This window comes from Passer domesticus, chromosome 4 (assembly GCF_036417665.1).
Source record: "Passer domesticus isolate bPasDom1 chromosome 4, bPasDom1.hap1, whole genome shotgun sequence".
Lineage (NCBI taxonomy): Eukaryota > Metazoa > Chordata > Aves > Passeriformes > Passeridae > Passer > Passer domesticus.
In genome coordinates, this window is record NC_087477.1 from 39,130,322 (window position 1) to 39,144,290 (window position 13,969).

At 41.8% G+C, this 13,969-nt stretch overlaps 1 protein-coding gene across 8 annotated transcripts in view; it reads right to left on the reverse strand.

The window, feature by feature from the left end:
- The window catches only part of SLC20A2 (solute carrier family 20 member 2), a 56,506-nt gene that overhangs the window by 22,215 nt on the left and 20,322 nt on the right, over positions 1 to 13,969 (reverse strand). For 6 of the 8 annotated variants that reach the window (XM_064417231.1, XM_064417230.1, XM_064417233.1 and 3 more), the window contains exons 2-5: positions 9,690 to 10,240; positions 4,894 to 5,034; positions 3,601 to 3,686; positions 1,499 to 1,595 (exon numbers count right to left, since the gene is read on the reverse strand). In XM_064417231.1, coding sequence (XP_064273301.1) covers positions 1,499 to 1,595; positions 3,601 to 3,686; positions 4,894 to 5,034; positions 9,690 to 9,978 — 613 coding nt within the window. In that variant the 5' untranslated portion in view covers positions 9,979 to 10,240. Of the gene's footprint in view, positions 1 to 1,498; positions 1,596 to 3,600; positions 3,687 to 4,893; positions 5,035 to 9,689; positions 10,241 to 11,392; positions 11,541 to 13,969 lie in introns of those variants that run through there. The other 2 variants (XM_064417235.1, XM_064417227.1) reach the window with 1 other exon arrangement.

The window sequence follows — 13,969 nt, forward strand, 5'->3', positions numbered from 1 at the left end:
TCGTGTTTCTGTAATTATTCCCCCAACAGAGATCCTTGCACTTGTTCAATGAAACAATCTGACTCTGAATGAAGAAAGAGCCCGGACTCTGATCATTCAAACCTATATATACGTTGCCTATCTTGAAACCTACATGATTAATTCACTCTTGTGAGTAAAAGTTGCCAGAACAGAGGCCTTGGAGAGTAAATATCTATTTCCCCGGTATCAAAAATGGAGTCCCACCTTTTTATTCACACACTTTAGAGACTGCTAAGCTGAAACAGAGGGAACATTAAGATTCTTATTTCATTTATTTTGCCTAATGAGTCACTGCAGAGTGCCTGACCTACTTCTGCAGAACAACTAATGAGGAAATGTGAGTTATACAGCTGATTTACTGTTAAACATCTTGGATACATGGCCAATTAGACTTAAGAAGAATAGTAGTGTTACCTTCAAATTGGGAATATCTCAAGTTTTTATTAATTCCAGTAATGTTATACTATGGAGTAGGGTCTACCAACTGCATTTTTCAAGTACATCTGGTGTGTTGGATTTTAGAGAAATATTTCCATTCAAAAAAGGTCACTTTCTAAGCCTGCTTTCTTAATTCAGGACCATGTTCAGGAGTATCTCTTCAATTGCCTCTTCATTCATAGTTCTTGGACAATAATCTAACCTAAAGATAACAATTAATGACCAGAGTCTTCAACAAAGTAGTTGAGCTCACTGAACATTTTTGTTCTGAACCCTTTTGCTAGAAGTGTGTGTTTAAACATACACCACTTCAGTAAACAATAAAAATATAAATGCAAATACATAAACATAATATATGAGAATATAAATATACGAACATAAATACAACAATATAAAATTCAACTAATATAAAAAATCAGATATAAGAATAAACACAAACATGTAAGTGCACATAAAATATACAAATATACAAAAATATAAATAAAGTCCTTCAACTTCATTTCCTTCTACTGAGTTGCAATCAAAACATAACACCAAAGAAAGGAGATGCATTCAATGAAGAAACAGTTATGGGGAATCTTATCATTAAAGGGAAATAAAAAAGTAAAATTAAATAACAGTCTTGGAGCCAGACATGCTAGAACAGCAACTCTGCTGATGTCAGTGGAGTGAAGGTATTACACTGAGAGCAAACAGCACCTGCTCTCCCACCCTGCTCTGAACCTTCACTCCCCAACGCACAAACCTAGAATACTTTTGAGAGCCCAACATGTGCTCAGATTTACAAAGCCAAAGCTGCCTCTCAGTAACATTCCTTCCTCTAAAGAGGGATTTTTTTTTTTGTAGCTGTGCTCTTCCCCACTAACCAGAATGATCAGGAGGGTGTCACAAATAGAAGCATCAGGGGAGGTGAGTGATTTACTCCTGTCCTTGTTAACTCCTAACACAGGAGACAACCCTGTGGTGTCTGGGTGACACTGGCAGAGCATCCCTACACACACTGGGAAGCTTCCCTCCCGTGCCTCCCCGGCTCACTCACCTGGTGCCCCCGTGTACATGATGGAAAACACGTTAATAGCGATGGTAGCAGCATAAAACACCGGGAGTGCACGGAGACCATTGGGCACAGGGTCTTCCTGCAGAGAAACCATGCAAAAATAGAAAACGTTAGCTCATTTCACACCAGATTCATGTCAGCATGAACTTCCACGTGGAAAACATGTGTTCCTGAGTCAGTGCCAGGCAGATGGAGCTTTTGGACATCAAGGAAAGGATGGTGACCTGCTTGGTTACACCCAAGCAGGACACCACAATGCTGGTCCTGGCAAGTACCAGCACTCTGGGGGAGCCTGATACTCCAATAGGAACCAGGGTCTCATATTTTACTTCCCAGTCAGCTGCTGAGTGACCTAGGGGCAGGTTTCTTTCTGCAGGTGTGTTCTTATTTATTTTGTGTCCAAGATGAGGAGTCCCTTTCACTTAGCATGACTGAGGGTTGCCAAGCAGGAGAGGGCTTTGATGTTTTGGACTAGCACTACAGGCAGCTGTGCAACGCATCCATCTCAAAACCATATTCCTAAGCTCTCTTCTTCGACCAAGACAGCCTGGCACTTCCTAGCAGCTAACAGAAATCTCTGAAATCCCAAGTGTCTGGCTGCATTAAGCAGGTGACACACACAAAGTGAGCAGGCAATGTTTAGCAGGGCACTGTCTGCTGCCCACTGCACTCTTGACACTCACAAGGAAAGACTCAGCCGACGGCGCAGCGGAAACGCAGCGTGTGAGGCACGGACAAAGCCTTTGTGAGGGACTGCTCTGGCCTTTCAAGGGGCTCCACGTGTTTGCAAAGAGCCTGGCAAAGCTGAGGGCTGGCTAATGTGGTTTCATTTCTTGCTGCCATGAGCTATACAAGGAAGCTGAGAAAAGGCTGTGGTCACCCTGGGCTATGCCCGGTCCCAAGCAGGATGCAGATGGGCTGCATTTGCAGGGCCAGCTGCTATTCACTGACATCCCCAACAAGGGCATGGAGCCCTGTAACAGCCACAGACTCACAAGCTAGAAAACTGCTCTTTTTTTATGCCTCTACACAAGTCACTACCTGCTTATGTCAGAAGTTCTACAGGTCTTACTGCTTTGTAAGACAGACAGACAGACAGCAGTTGGGAGGCAATTTCCTTAACTTGAATTTTTCTGCCTCTTGAATGCTTACATATACGGCTTTAATACCAGAGTTCACGTGATTTTGATGGCTAATTTCTTAAGTTGCTAGGCTTTAAATACAATAGTGGAACCTTTCCTTATCTTTCATGCAACTTGAGTTATTTTTTATTCAAAGCTGAATCTGATCAAATCTATCACCTGCTTTTATCACTGATGTTTATTTAGAGCAGAAATAAAGAACGATGAAGCTGAGGTTACAGGTGGTGCTATTTATAGCAAAAGAATTAATCCCTCTTCTATTTAAGTTCCCTGTATAACTGCTAATATAGTGTCCCTTATTTTAGGTCACTGTCAAGCTCTTCACTTCCCCATTTTAGCAAGTTGAATGGTGTGAAAGAAATGGAAGAGGCAGTTCAGGTTTCCAGAACATGCTGGGTGGCAGGCAAGTAATTTTTTGCACTGGAGATTCATGGACCGATGTTGCCTCAGGTCACTAAAACCCATTGATGCAGGTTTCTTGAGAATCTACAAAATAGGCACATGCCCATCTTCTAATGTCTGATGTGCTGGAAAGCCAAGGCTTAAAATTTTACAACTTTAAAATACCAATTAGAGTATCTCCAAGGGAGGACTGTTCTGTTTAAATTACAGACAGATCAGCAATTGTGAGGCTAAGTCAATGCCAGCAAGCTTGTGCTAATATAGAACCAGCCTCAATGTACCATTCTCTGACCTAACAGAATATACAATATTAATTATCACATGGCACCTTCTAAGCCTCAAATACTTGTCAAATTACTTACTGTGAGCTTTCAGAACTGCTAAAAGCAAGTATAACTCAAATTACTATTAAAAAAATGACTGGTCTCCTGCCCAAAAAGAAGCCATAAACTTTCAACTATGGAAATGGCAGCGCTCAAATGGGAGGCAAAAACCCAACCTTCATACTAAGCACTCATTACAATAGTGAGATTTCTTTACCTTGTTTAAAATGAAGAATCTGATCAGCACAAATAGGATTCCAGACATCAAGCCAGATAACAGTGGGGAAATAAACCAAGAGGCAACTGTGTTGAAAAAAGAATTAAACTTGAAATAAACAGTATTCTTGCATAATAGTTAAGTACATTGTTAATGAGCAATAAATTCAAAACACTTCTTGTACAACTGGAATGAATGTTCTGTATGTTTACTTACAACTGGTGCAACTTGATGTCCACCGACACTCAGGAAAGCCAAAGTAATGCTAAGCACCATTAGAAACAACAGCCAAAGCATTTCCTGCTAATTTTGCAAGTTTAGCAATCAAACTCCTCAGGAAAGTTTCTTGTAGTTTGAATCAGAGTAGACCAAGAAAGCGCTGTAATTTCCTAATCACCATGACCATGAATGTTGCAAGCAAGTGGAAAGCAACTGCATGTAGCAGGATGACATGCTGCTCCCAGGGTAACAGTCTCGAGTTCCAAAATGCCACAGAAGCATCAACTGTAATGTATGATGTGTGTACATTTTTTGCAGGCCAGCACTGCAAGTGTCCAGGATGATTTAACTGAAGTAGGTGGCAAAGCTCCCACTGATTTCAATAAAACCGGATTAGGGCAGCACTCTGGAAATCTCATCCACACTGATTTATTGCTTGCAGCATGGTTAACAGATTGATTCTGCTGTCACTGAAAACTCTTTTACTATTGACAGAATTTTAAAAAACCACATGCATTGCTTAAGTTCTAATATATTACCATGCCTTCAGCATAAAATCCTTTTAATAGAGATTTTAGGCTGCACCTCAAGTTCCAAACGCTTCCAAAACCATAAGAAAACACTCCATCACATCCCTGCTTGGATGTGCCACTGTTCTTGGCAATGGGAGGCTGCGAGTTAAACGTGCTGTATGCCCTGAAGGTGGTGGGTGGAGAAACATGACTGTGGGCATTCATATGATAGCATTCACATTGTTGAGAGCGAGAACAGGGCAGTATGAGCTGCCTCAGAGAGAATTAGAAGAGGAGGAATGTCACCTTGAAGCATGTTTCTTGAGGGACAATGTGTCCCCAGCTTACTACTGGGGAAGAACAACTTTTGTCTTACCCCTTTCTCCACTGGAGACACACTGCAGCCCTTAATGAATACAGCACCAGTGCATTTTCTGAATGACAAGACTGGGATGGAAAATAAATTAATAAGGGAGTGCTATCCCAGATTTCTGGGAATGTTTTTCGCAGGCAACACACACTATTTCACACACCCTCACACATAAAAGGAGACAGCACTTACCAATCTTGACAAGCTGCATCCACTGGACACCCTGCGTGCCAATTGCCACCAGAGAAAATCCAATTGTAGCACCTACAATGCAATGGGTCCCTGATATTGGGAGTTTCAAGAACGATGCAATTAGCTGCCAAACAGCAGAACCTAGAAACAAATGAACCATATGGTATAAACAAAAACAACAACAAAAATGTAACACAGAAAATTCTTTGCCACGTGCCCACATTCTTTTACAAGTGCTGCCTACACTCCTCATGCATAAGAGAGATCTTCTAAAGAGGGTTTTGTTCCTGTTCTGTCTCTAAAAGCAGATACTAAGACAGTTTAATAGCAGCTTTGAATGCTACATCTTACTTATGACTGTTTATGACTAACAGCTCCCTACAATCCATGACAGTTCTGCTTTCAGTATTTAGTACACAAACTGCTCCCAGTGTACATCAAGCTTAGACAACCTCACTCTTGAGAGCTGACCCTGGAAGCCTCCAGGTGATCAGCGTGAGGAGGCATTCACTGTTTCACTAGTGATCTACCCATGCTCCTAAACTTGGATACTACCAGAGAAAGGTTCAAATTGTGGGACAGAGATTTTATGCTTCATCTCAGTGATACACAGCCATCCAGTCCTCTACAGGAAAAACGGACTGAGGAAAGAATACAGACTCTCTCATTGCCTTCATCTGCAGCTCATTGTTACAGAGAAATTCAAGAAGGATTCAAGGAGAAATTCAAGACTGTTGAAAAGGCTTATGTTAGTCATGGAGAAGCCAAAAATACCCTGGCATAAGGAAATAAGCTCCCCAAATAACTAATGGACAGTGGGTAATGGTCTATAAAGTATATGCAACATCTGGCATTCTAGCAAGACATCCAGGAAGGATGCTGGCCAAGAATGCAGGGGGAATAAAAACCACCCCAAGCACCTCTTTCAGGAGTTAGATCAGACACAGGTCCCACCAAGCTCTTGAGCATGCAGCTCCATGCTCTGACTCCTTTTCACTTTGCAAAGACACAAGATCCCTACTCCTCTTACAGTGGCACTAGCCTCAGAAAACCAAAATACTTTTGAGAGTGACACAAGCTTTCTGTGGACCTCTAATATTAGAGAATTCTTACGAAGATCTCTTCTTCATTGTAATACTTCATGGCCTTAAGACTAAATCTTCATGTATTGAGTCACCAGTGGCAGCAATCAGACTGCCATAAGAGATCCTGAATTTTCTGGCTCATGCCACCTCTCTTAACAGATCTGCAGCAGATATGGGTGATAAAGCAAGGCCACTGAACATATGCTGGCAGACTACCCAAAGTTTCAACCTCCATCCTCAATTCCAACACAAGAAGATGGTTTGAAGGTCTTGAAACAGAGCCATCTGCAAACAGTGATTTGCTGGTATCATATGTGGCTGCATTTGGAAATCAACCAGTTTGTAAAACTGATCTCTCCTGGCATACTATCCCAAAACAACTTATTCTCTTGCTAGTGGAAATTCTAGATCAATCAAGGAACACCTGCTCTTTAATTTTTTGGCTTCTTTTCCCCTGGACTAAAATAAAAATAAAAACACTTTGAAACCTTTGACATGAACTTAGAGACCAGCAACTGGAAGTGAGGAGAAGGAGAAATCAGATGGTTACATCTGAAAGAAGCCAAATAAAAAGATAAGCTACCTATAGATATGTAATTACAAAATACTCAGTATAAAAAACAAGGGAAATGCAACCAAGCCACAGCTGCACTGCAAATGTCTAGTGAGGACTGGGTTTATTGTCAGGGGAAATAGAGGGAGTACGGAACTATTTCTTGTTTATTTAACTTCATAGAATCACAGAATGCTTTGTGTTGAAAGGGACCTTAAAAATCATCTAATGCCAAACCCCGTGCCATGGACAGGGACACCTTCCACTAGAGCAGATTGCTCAACCGAAAACAAACAGTAGAGAAAGAAACAGGTGGTGAAGGACCAATGGATGGTCTGAGAAGGACAATGCATAATCTAATGAAGTTTAAGGAAGTGTTAAGGAGAGAAGAAAATACAGAGGAAGCCAGAGCAGAACTTTACTCCTGGACTTGCAGTGCTTTAACTACCTACGTCAAAGCTTTAAATCCTCTCTAACAAAAAATATAAGTTCCCAACTTCTACCTTCGCAAAACCACCTTAGGAAGCTGGAGCCTCACTAGGCTAGGCCACAGAGTCCCAAATTCAGACCCCATGCCTGCAGACACCATGACCCACCCTTTTCCCTGGGTTAATATCCCCTGAAGACAGGGGGCTGCCTGCAGACTGCCCAGGCCAGGAGCTGCCTGCACCAGCGTTTGGCCATGGTGTGCTTCTGCTGCTGAGGGCACCTCATCCATCCTCCTGAGGCTCCGGTGCCCCGTGCCAGCTGTGAGCCTGCACCAAACACCACGTCACCTGCAGGACTAGATTAGTACTTGGCTCTGCTAATCCTGGCTGGGATGTCCTCTCTGTTGGTGGCATCTCCTCAGTCGTATCAGCTGCTGACTTCAGCTCGCACCAGAACCTCTAGAACAGCACACGGGCAAGTCCTGACAATAACCTGACAATTAGTTGATGCTGGGCAAGTACTACAATCTACCCCCAATAGCAGCAGTCCTTAACTTCTCATCTGCCTAATAAACAACATTTTAATGTGCTCCAAATTACTACAAAATGCTACATATTAAAATTTTAATCCCATTACTTCCCGCTTCCTTTTCTCTTAGGAGAAAAGGTTGACCTGAAAATTACATCTGCTGTTTACTGCAAGCATCAAAGGATCTTCCACCAACATCTGGAAAGAGGATACAGTGACTTTTGGTCTCTCCCAGACTGTTGACTCATTTAAGCCTCATTGAAATTCAGAAGCTAAATCCATTTGCAAAAACATGATCATGAGGCATGAGAGAAGAGGGTGGGGGAAAATGTAGAGCAAAAACAGAAAGATGAAAAGTAAACATCCAAAAAGGCTAAGAGAAAACACGGAAAAAATATCATAAATCCAGAGAAAATCTGGAGATGGATTTGAGAAAAAAAAATACTGAAATCTGCATTTTGTAACTTGTGATTAATTCTGAGACTTATAATGTAGAATTTCTTCCTAATGCCCCTACTGGAGGAAGGGAATGCAACTGGTCATGAAGTTCACACAGGCTTATGTAAATAGGCATGCAAATAAGTTGTTTTCTTTGAGTTTCTGGCCAGTTGCCTCTGCAGGGGGTATCTGAGACTTAAAACTTTGCCCTGCCAGGATCAGGATACCAGAAATAGATCCAGAAAAGAAAACGGACCCTTTCTTCAAAGGGAATCAAGAGCACGCGGGTCACTCACATTCAGACGGTGTGCAGTGCTCCCGGCTCACCCATGGGGAGAGACTGAGCCATCCCAGCAAGCACAAGGATAACAGATGCAAGTGGGACGGTGCTAAAAAGCCACCCTACACCCAGAGGGAAAGACCAAACACCTACAGCTGACCCTGCAAGGTATCAGGAAAGATGGGGTGGGGATGCAGGAGCACCTGAGGTGGGTTAAGCTGGGACCATCTGTAGAAGTGGCTGCTGTCCCAGTGATTTCTTGGTAAGCAACCCCTCTTCCCCTTGGGCAAAGAAAGGTGGTCCAAGATTCAGGCCCTCCTGAATCTTCAGGAGCGGCCAAAGAACCAAGGGAACTACCTTCACACTCTCAGGCACACAAAGCCACCTCTGACAACTCCAGAAACTGCCACTCAATGTCCATTTAGAGCCATAAAAATAAATATTTTTTAGAGGCACTCAATTTTCCCTTTTCCCAAAGGAAACAGAAAAAAAACCCCACACGTAGTAAATCTCTGCACAGACTCACCTAATTCCTGTGCAGGTCTTGCGTAAAAAGTGTGAGGAGGTTAGAAGGGGTAGGTGGAAACAATATTTAGGTCAGGTTTAAGTAGGTTTAAGGAAGAAAATCTTTAAGTGGCACATCCCTCTCAAGCAGAGGATGCTGCGATGCTTGTGTAAATCAGCAAGCTGCCAGACTCAGGTGGGAGGGCTGGCCCCTTGCCGGGGCTGCCTTCCCACAGATAAAGGGTTTCCTCCAGTTTTGCTCCTTGAGGGAGCTCGCTAAAAGCTCCCAAAGCCTCTTGCACATAAACAAAGGGTAAATACCGCGGCTTAATGTTACTTACCTCAGAATATGCTGTTTGTTCTGAACAGAGATTTAGTTAACTACAAACACAAGCAAGGGGGCAGACTCTAAGGGCTGACCTGCTGTCGTTTGAGTCAGAAAAACTAAAAAAAACCCTTAAATGTGTGATTATCTTTACTGCTCCCTTAGTTTTGCCGTGGGCAAGGGTGAAGTGTAGGACTAATTGCAGTCACTCAGCCAGGCAATCAGTTTATACAAAAGTATTTGGATTTTCTGAAACTTTTTAAAAAAGGATTCCTTCTCATACACACTCATTGAAAACTGCTGATTCTCTAGGATCTGCTGTACAGACACAAATGCAAGACTTTTATATTTTCCATTTACTATCACAAAAATCTCCAAAATAATTTTTTTCAGTGTCTTATACACATATAGGATCCATTGTGTTAAACATTTCTTTTCATCTGTCAGTTAAGTGGCCGAACCACTGAAAAATGTAAATTATTAGAAGCATTTTAAAAAACCATAGGAGACTTAAAAAGGAATACAGGCCCCTGCACTCACAGAAAAACAGATGTGCAGGTCCAGAAGATGGGAAGATTTAATTAACAATGCTCACAATTAACAGGGTGACAAACACAGAACAAACATTACGAGGAACAGGAAAGTGTTACTTACCGACCATTGCACTCACTTCTCCCGCCATCAGCAGTGGGACAGTGTTGTTGTACAGGTTAACATCAATGATACCTTTCCGAATCGTTTCTCCTACTTTTGCTCCCAGTAACACTGAGCCAGTGGTTTCAAAAACTGATGCCAAAATGCAAGCCTGGCGTAAAGTAACAACACCAGAGCCCACAGCCGTTCCGAAAGAATTTGCAACATCATTCGCACCGACCGAAAAAGCTAAAATAAAAGCAATGATAAAACCCACAATGACCATCCACAGGTACTCATCCATTGCCATCTTTCCCCAAACTGTAGATTAGCTTCCCCTTTGCAAATAGTTAATAGTCAAGGCTGGAGGGCACCGCAACGGATTTGGAAAGCAGATTTCTTGTAAACAATGAGTTCTCTCTGGAAAGTGCTGGGTAGTGTTAGAATGTGAAGAAACTGCTAACTGCTGATTTTCGAACTACTATAAATACTGTTCATTTGGCTGCCTTCGGTCAGCAGTGAAACACATTCCATATTTTGCTTCCAAACCGGTAGGACTGCGATGTTCTGTCCTGCAACAGAGAAAAAAAAAATAATAAAGAAAATAAAATGTAAAAAAAGGGGGAATACTCAGCAGAGCTCATAACAGTGCATGTTTTCAGAAGTAAACAGATGATTTAAACCCACTAATGGGGTCCTACCTCAGCATGTGACTGCTCTAATCATAAAGCAATTCAGAAAAGATTCAAATTAGGTCACCTCCAAAGCAGTATGTTTCTTGCAATATCACTGACCAAGGAAACTTTTTGAGCAATTTAAAAGGATTTAGAAAGTTTGAGAGTTTTGTTTGTGTTGAATTTACCAAGCAGAGCAATAAGCCCTCCTTCTAGCAGGAGGATTCCTCTTGGCTTTTTGCACCCAGTGAATACAATGAATATACGGCGTACCTAAACCATACCACACAGCCTGACTCCCAGCTGATACAGAACATCCAGCTCCACTGACCTCAGCAGAGCTCTCAACATTTTATCAGCTGCATCCATGAATATTCTCCTTTGAAAAATTATTTTATATGCATGTCTGTCTAGAAAATACCACTGAAAATACTCTAAAGAACATTAATATTCATCAGTTGTTGTTATCACATCCCATGCAGTAAGAATACAATTTCCTTAGAGCTTTTCAGTCACTGAAACAGCACAATCATTTCAATATTTCCATGTATCTCTACTACTTTAGAGAAGTCTATCAAAAAGGTGCAACAAAAAATCATTGAACTCTCTTTTTCCTATAGATAGTTACCAATTACTAACAGCTATTATATTCAAACTATTGTCATAGATATCTTTGAATATTTATTTTGACAGTTTCGGTTTTATGACTGCCTTTTGAATTACATCTTTCTTAGTCCGATAAAAGAGCAAAAAATGGACACAGAGAAAGGGAGTTTAAAAAATAAAACCTTCATCATCCAAAAGATGATGAACAGTGTGATAAGGGGCACAGTGACAGGGAGATGGCCAAAAGCTAGAAGCAATTGTCCCAAGCCACCTGCCTCCTCCAAGGGCCAATTCTCTTTGTTATTGGCCACCACGAAGACATCCTGTGCTCCTGTGGCAAGGGTTAAATGAACATTTAGCAGCAAATATGCATCAGCCAACTCCATCTCTTTGAAGAAGCACTTTTAAAGAGCAGGGGATGTCAGATTAAAGCCCTGAGCCCACCTCCTGCTCACTGTCTATTTCCCCACGGTCACTTCAATTTCATACAATGTTCCCACATGGACAGTTTCAAGATCATGCTTCATTTCTTCCAGTGACCCAAATGCAATTTGGGTCCTGCAGTGGCAGGGACGAAAGGTCTCTGAAAGCCCTGAAATAATAGCAAAGTTAAAAAATTAAAAGAGATTTTGCATACTCCTGAGGTGCTGGATCCTTGAGAACAACCAAGAGGAAAATAAAACATTTACCCAAAAGTGTTTCCTAGAAAACTCTAAAATTGATGTCAAGGATTGATGCTTTCCCTACAGACATATATTCAGCAAAAAAAAAGATGTCCCTCTTTTTTTCTGCAGGCTCCAAACTGGCTGAACAACTGTTGCTCCAGTCTTTTCCAGACATGGAGCAGACATCAATCCTTGAATGCCTTACACTCTAAAATAACATTTCAGAAGGTCTTAATCGCTAAAAACATTTGTATAAGGATTTTTATACTATGAGATAACATGAGAAAATGAAGCACCAAAGCATGTTTTCTGTTTGAAGACTTGTTGCTTTTTCATAATTCATGAGCACTTAGCCCATTGAGTGAAAAAGGACTTGACAGAAACAGAAAAGGCTAATGATATTTGGAAGAAACAATTACAGTTGGGACTTGTTTGCCTGTGAATGAAGACAAAACCCCACTAAAAGCATTTGTTAAAAAATTTCTATTATGCATGTCAGATTTTTGCTAGGAGATGAAGTACTGGACTAGGGTCCTTCCTTGATCCTGGAGATTAATGATTAAATTCTTCATCCTGCATGCATTTCCACAGTACCTTTGCCAAGTTAGCCTCAGTGCCCCAGTTTCTTCTCCTGAAAATGGGCAAAGCTGACTGAGGTCCATGCATGCATCCACAGACTGTGATTATACAAGACCCATTTCTTTGGACCAGCTAGATAAAAGCACACCCTTATTCCCAATAGAGATCTGTCTTTTCTCCACTTATCAACCAACCTACCAATTTATTGTGGTGACCCAATTCTTGGGACTGAGAGAAAGAGCAGGGTGATTGTGACATTCCCCCACCACAACAGAATTCATGGGACAATGTTTGCCAAATCTGGCTCCTCCAGCCACATCGAGTTCTTGCAGTTTCCAAAATAAACCACTAAGTCACAAGGTTGCCTTTATTAGCTTCCTTGGGAGAGGGTGGGGTGAACTCCTCCAGATGGTCCCAAAGAAATTAAGACTTCAAGAGTGTGTATGTGTGCTCCTAAATCGCCTCGTGAAGGCCAAAGAGTCTCCAGGAGACTGTCAGCAGGGCTTTTGGCAAAGGGCTCAGAGAGGCAGCTACATAAACTGCCTCCCTGTGAAATAGGATACATGGCCTCAGGAGAAAAGGATGTCTTAAGTAAGAAGTCACACCTCCTGTCATTTTATGCAAGGTGATGGTTCAAAACAGAGCTTCCTCCAAAACTTGAGAGGTTCAACTTGATGTCCACTGTGTTGGCACAAGCAACAGCACAGCAGCAGCCAAGCTGTGTCTTTAACAAGATGGAAATCAAAAGGAAAATGGGAATAAACACATGTTTAAAAATTAACATGTAGGCTGCCTGTGAATAGCTAGGTGTTACTACTTTCAACCTTAAAAAATAGTAAGAGATTTTAAATGCTTATATTAAAAAAAAGAAAAAAAGGCACATCTCTGCTGAGAAAGTTTTCAGAAATGCAAAATATCCTGCAAAGCAGGCCAGTGACTAAATACAGACTAAATCTTGTAGCATGCTTCTTTCTAGAGCCCAAAATATATTTGGCATGCTCAGACATGCTGAACTATGCCCCTCATCACCTAATGAACCCGAGTCTGTGGGATTTCATGTTGTTACTGGGATGAAAAAGAAACTGGAAAAAACACCGTGCAGGAGGGAATGGCAGGTGATCTGCTCCATGTGTGACACTTGGAAGTCACCAGCCTATGTCTCCCCTGTTCTCACTTATATTTCATCAACATGCCTTGATGCAACCCAAATGCAATTCAGCCTGACCTGCTGGGTGCTGGGAGAGCCTCCCATTCACCTCTGGGACTGACACCTCCTCTGCAGTCAGGTGTGCTGTGCTACCACACACCGCAGACTCTGGATGGAAAAGTATATTTTCCTATTTAGGCTTTGGATAACTCTTCCTGAACCAACCCAACCATGCTGCAAACTCACACCTGGGCTTTAGCAGGGCAGAGGAATTGTGTTAAGACCAGGAGCTGCAGGGCCTGAAGCTGGAGAGTGCATCTCTGATGGCTGGAGAGAAACGCATAGAGATGGCATTTCAAGCTGCAAGAAGCTAGTTCTGCATTAAGGCAAGTTTTTTAGTTAACAGAGTTTTCTTATGGTCCACAGTCAGTGTACCATACTTACAAGGTTCGAGTTGAAGCCTTTTAAGTGGACTTAGAAACTTGCACCTCAGCGAGAAAAATTTGATTTTTGGAAATGCTAAGCACGTCCCTCTGCCTCACTGGCAGATGATCCAGACACCCTCCTCAGACTGTATTTTGTTGTTCACTAAACAGCTTTTTATAACTCTGTCAAGACAGAGTGCTATTT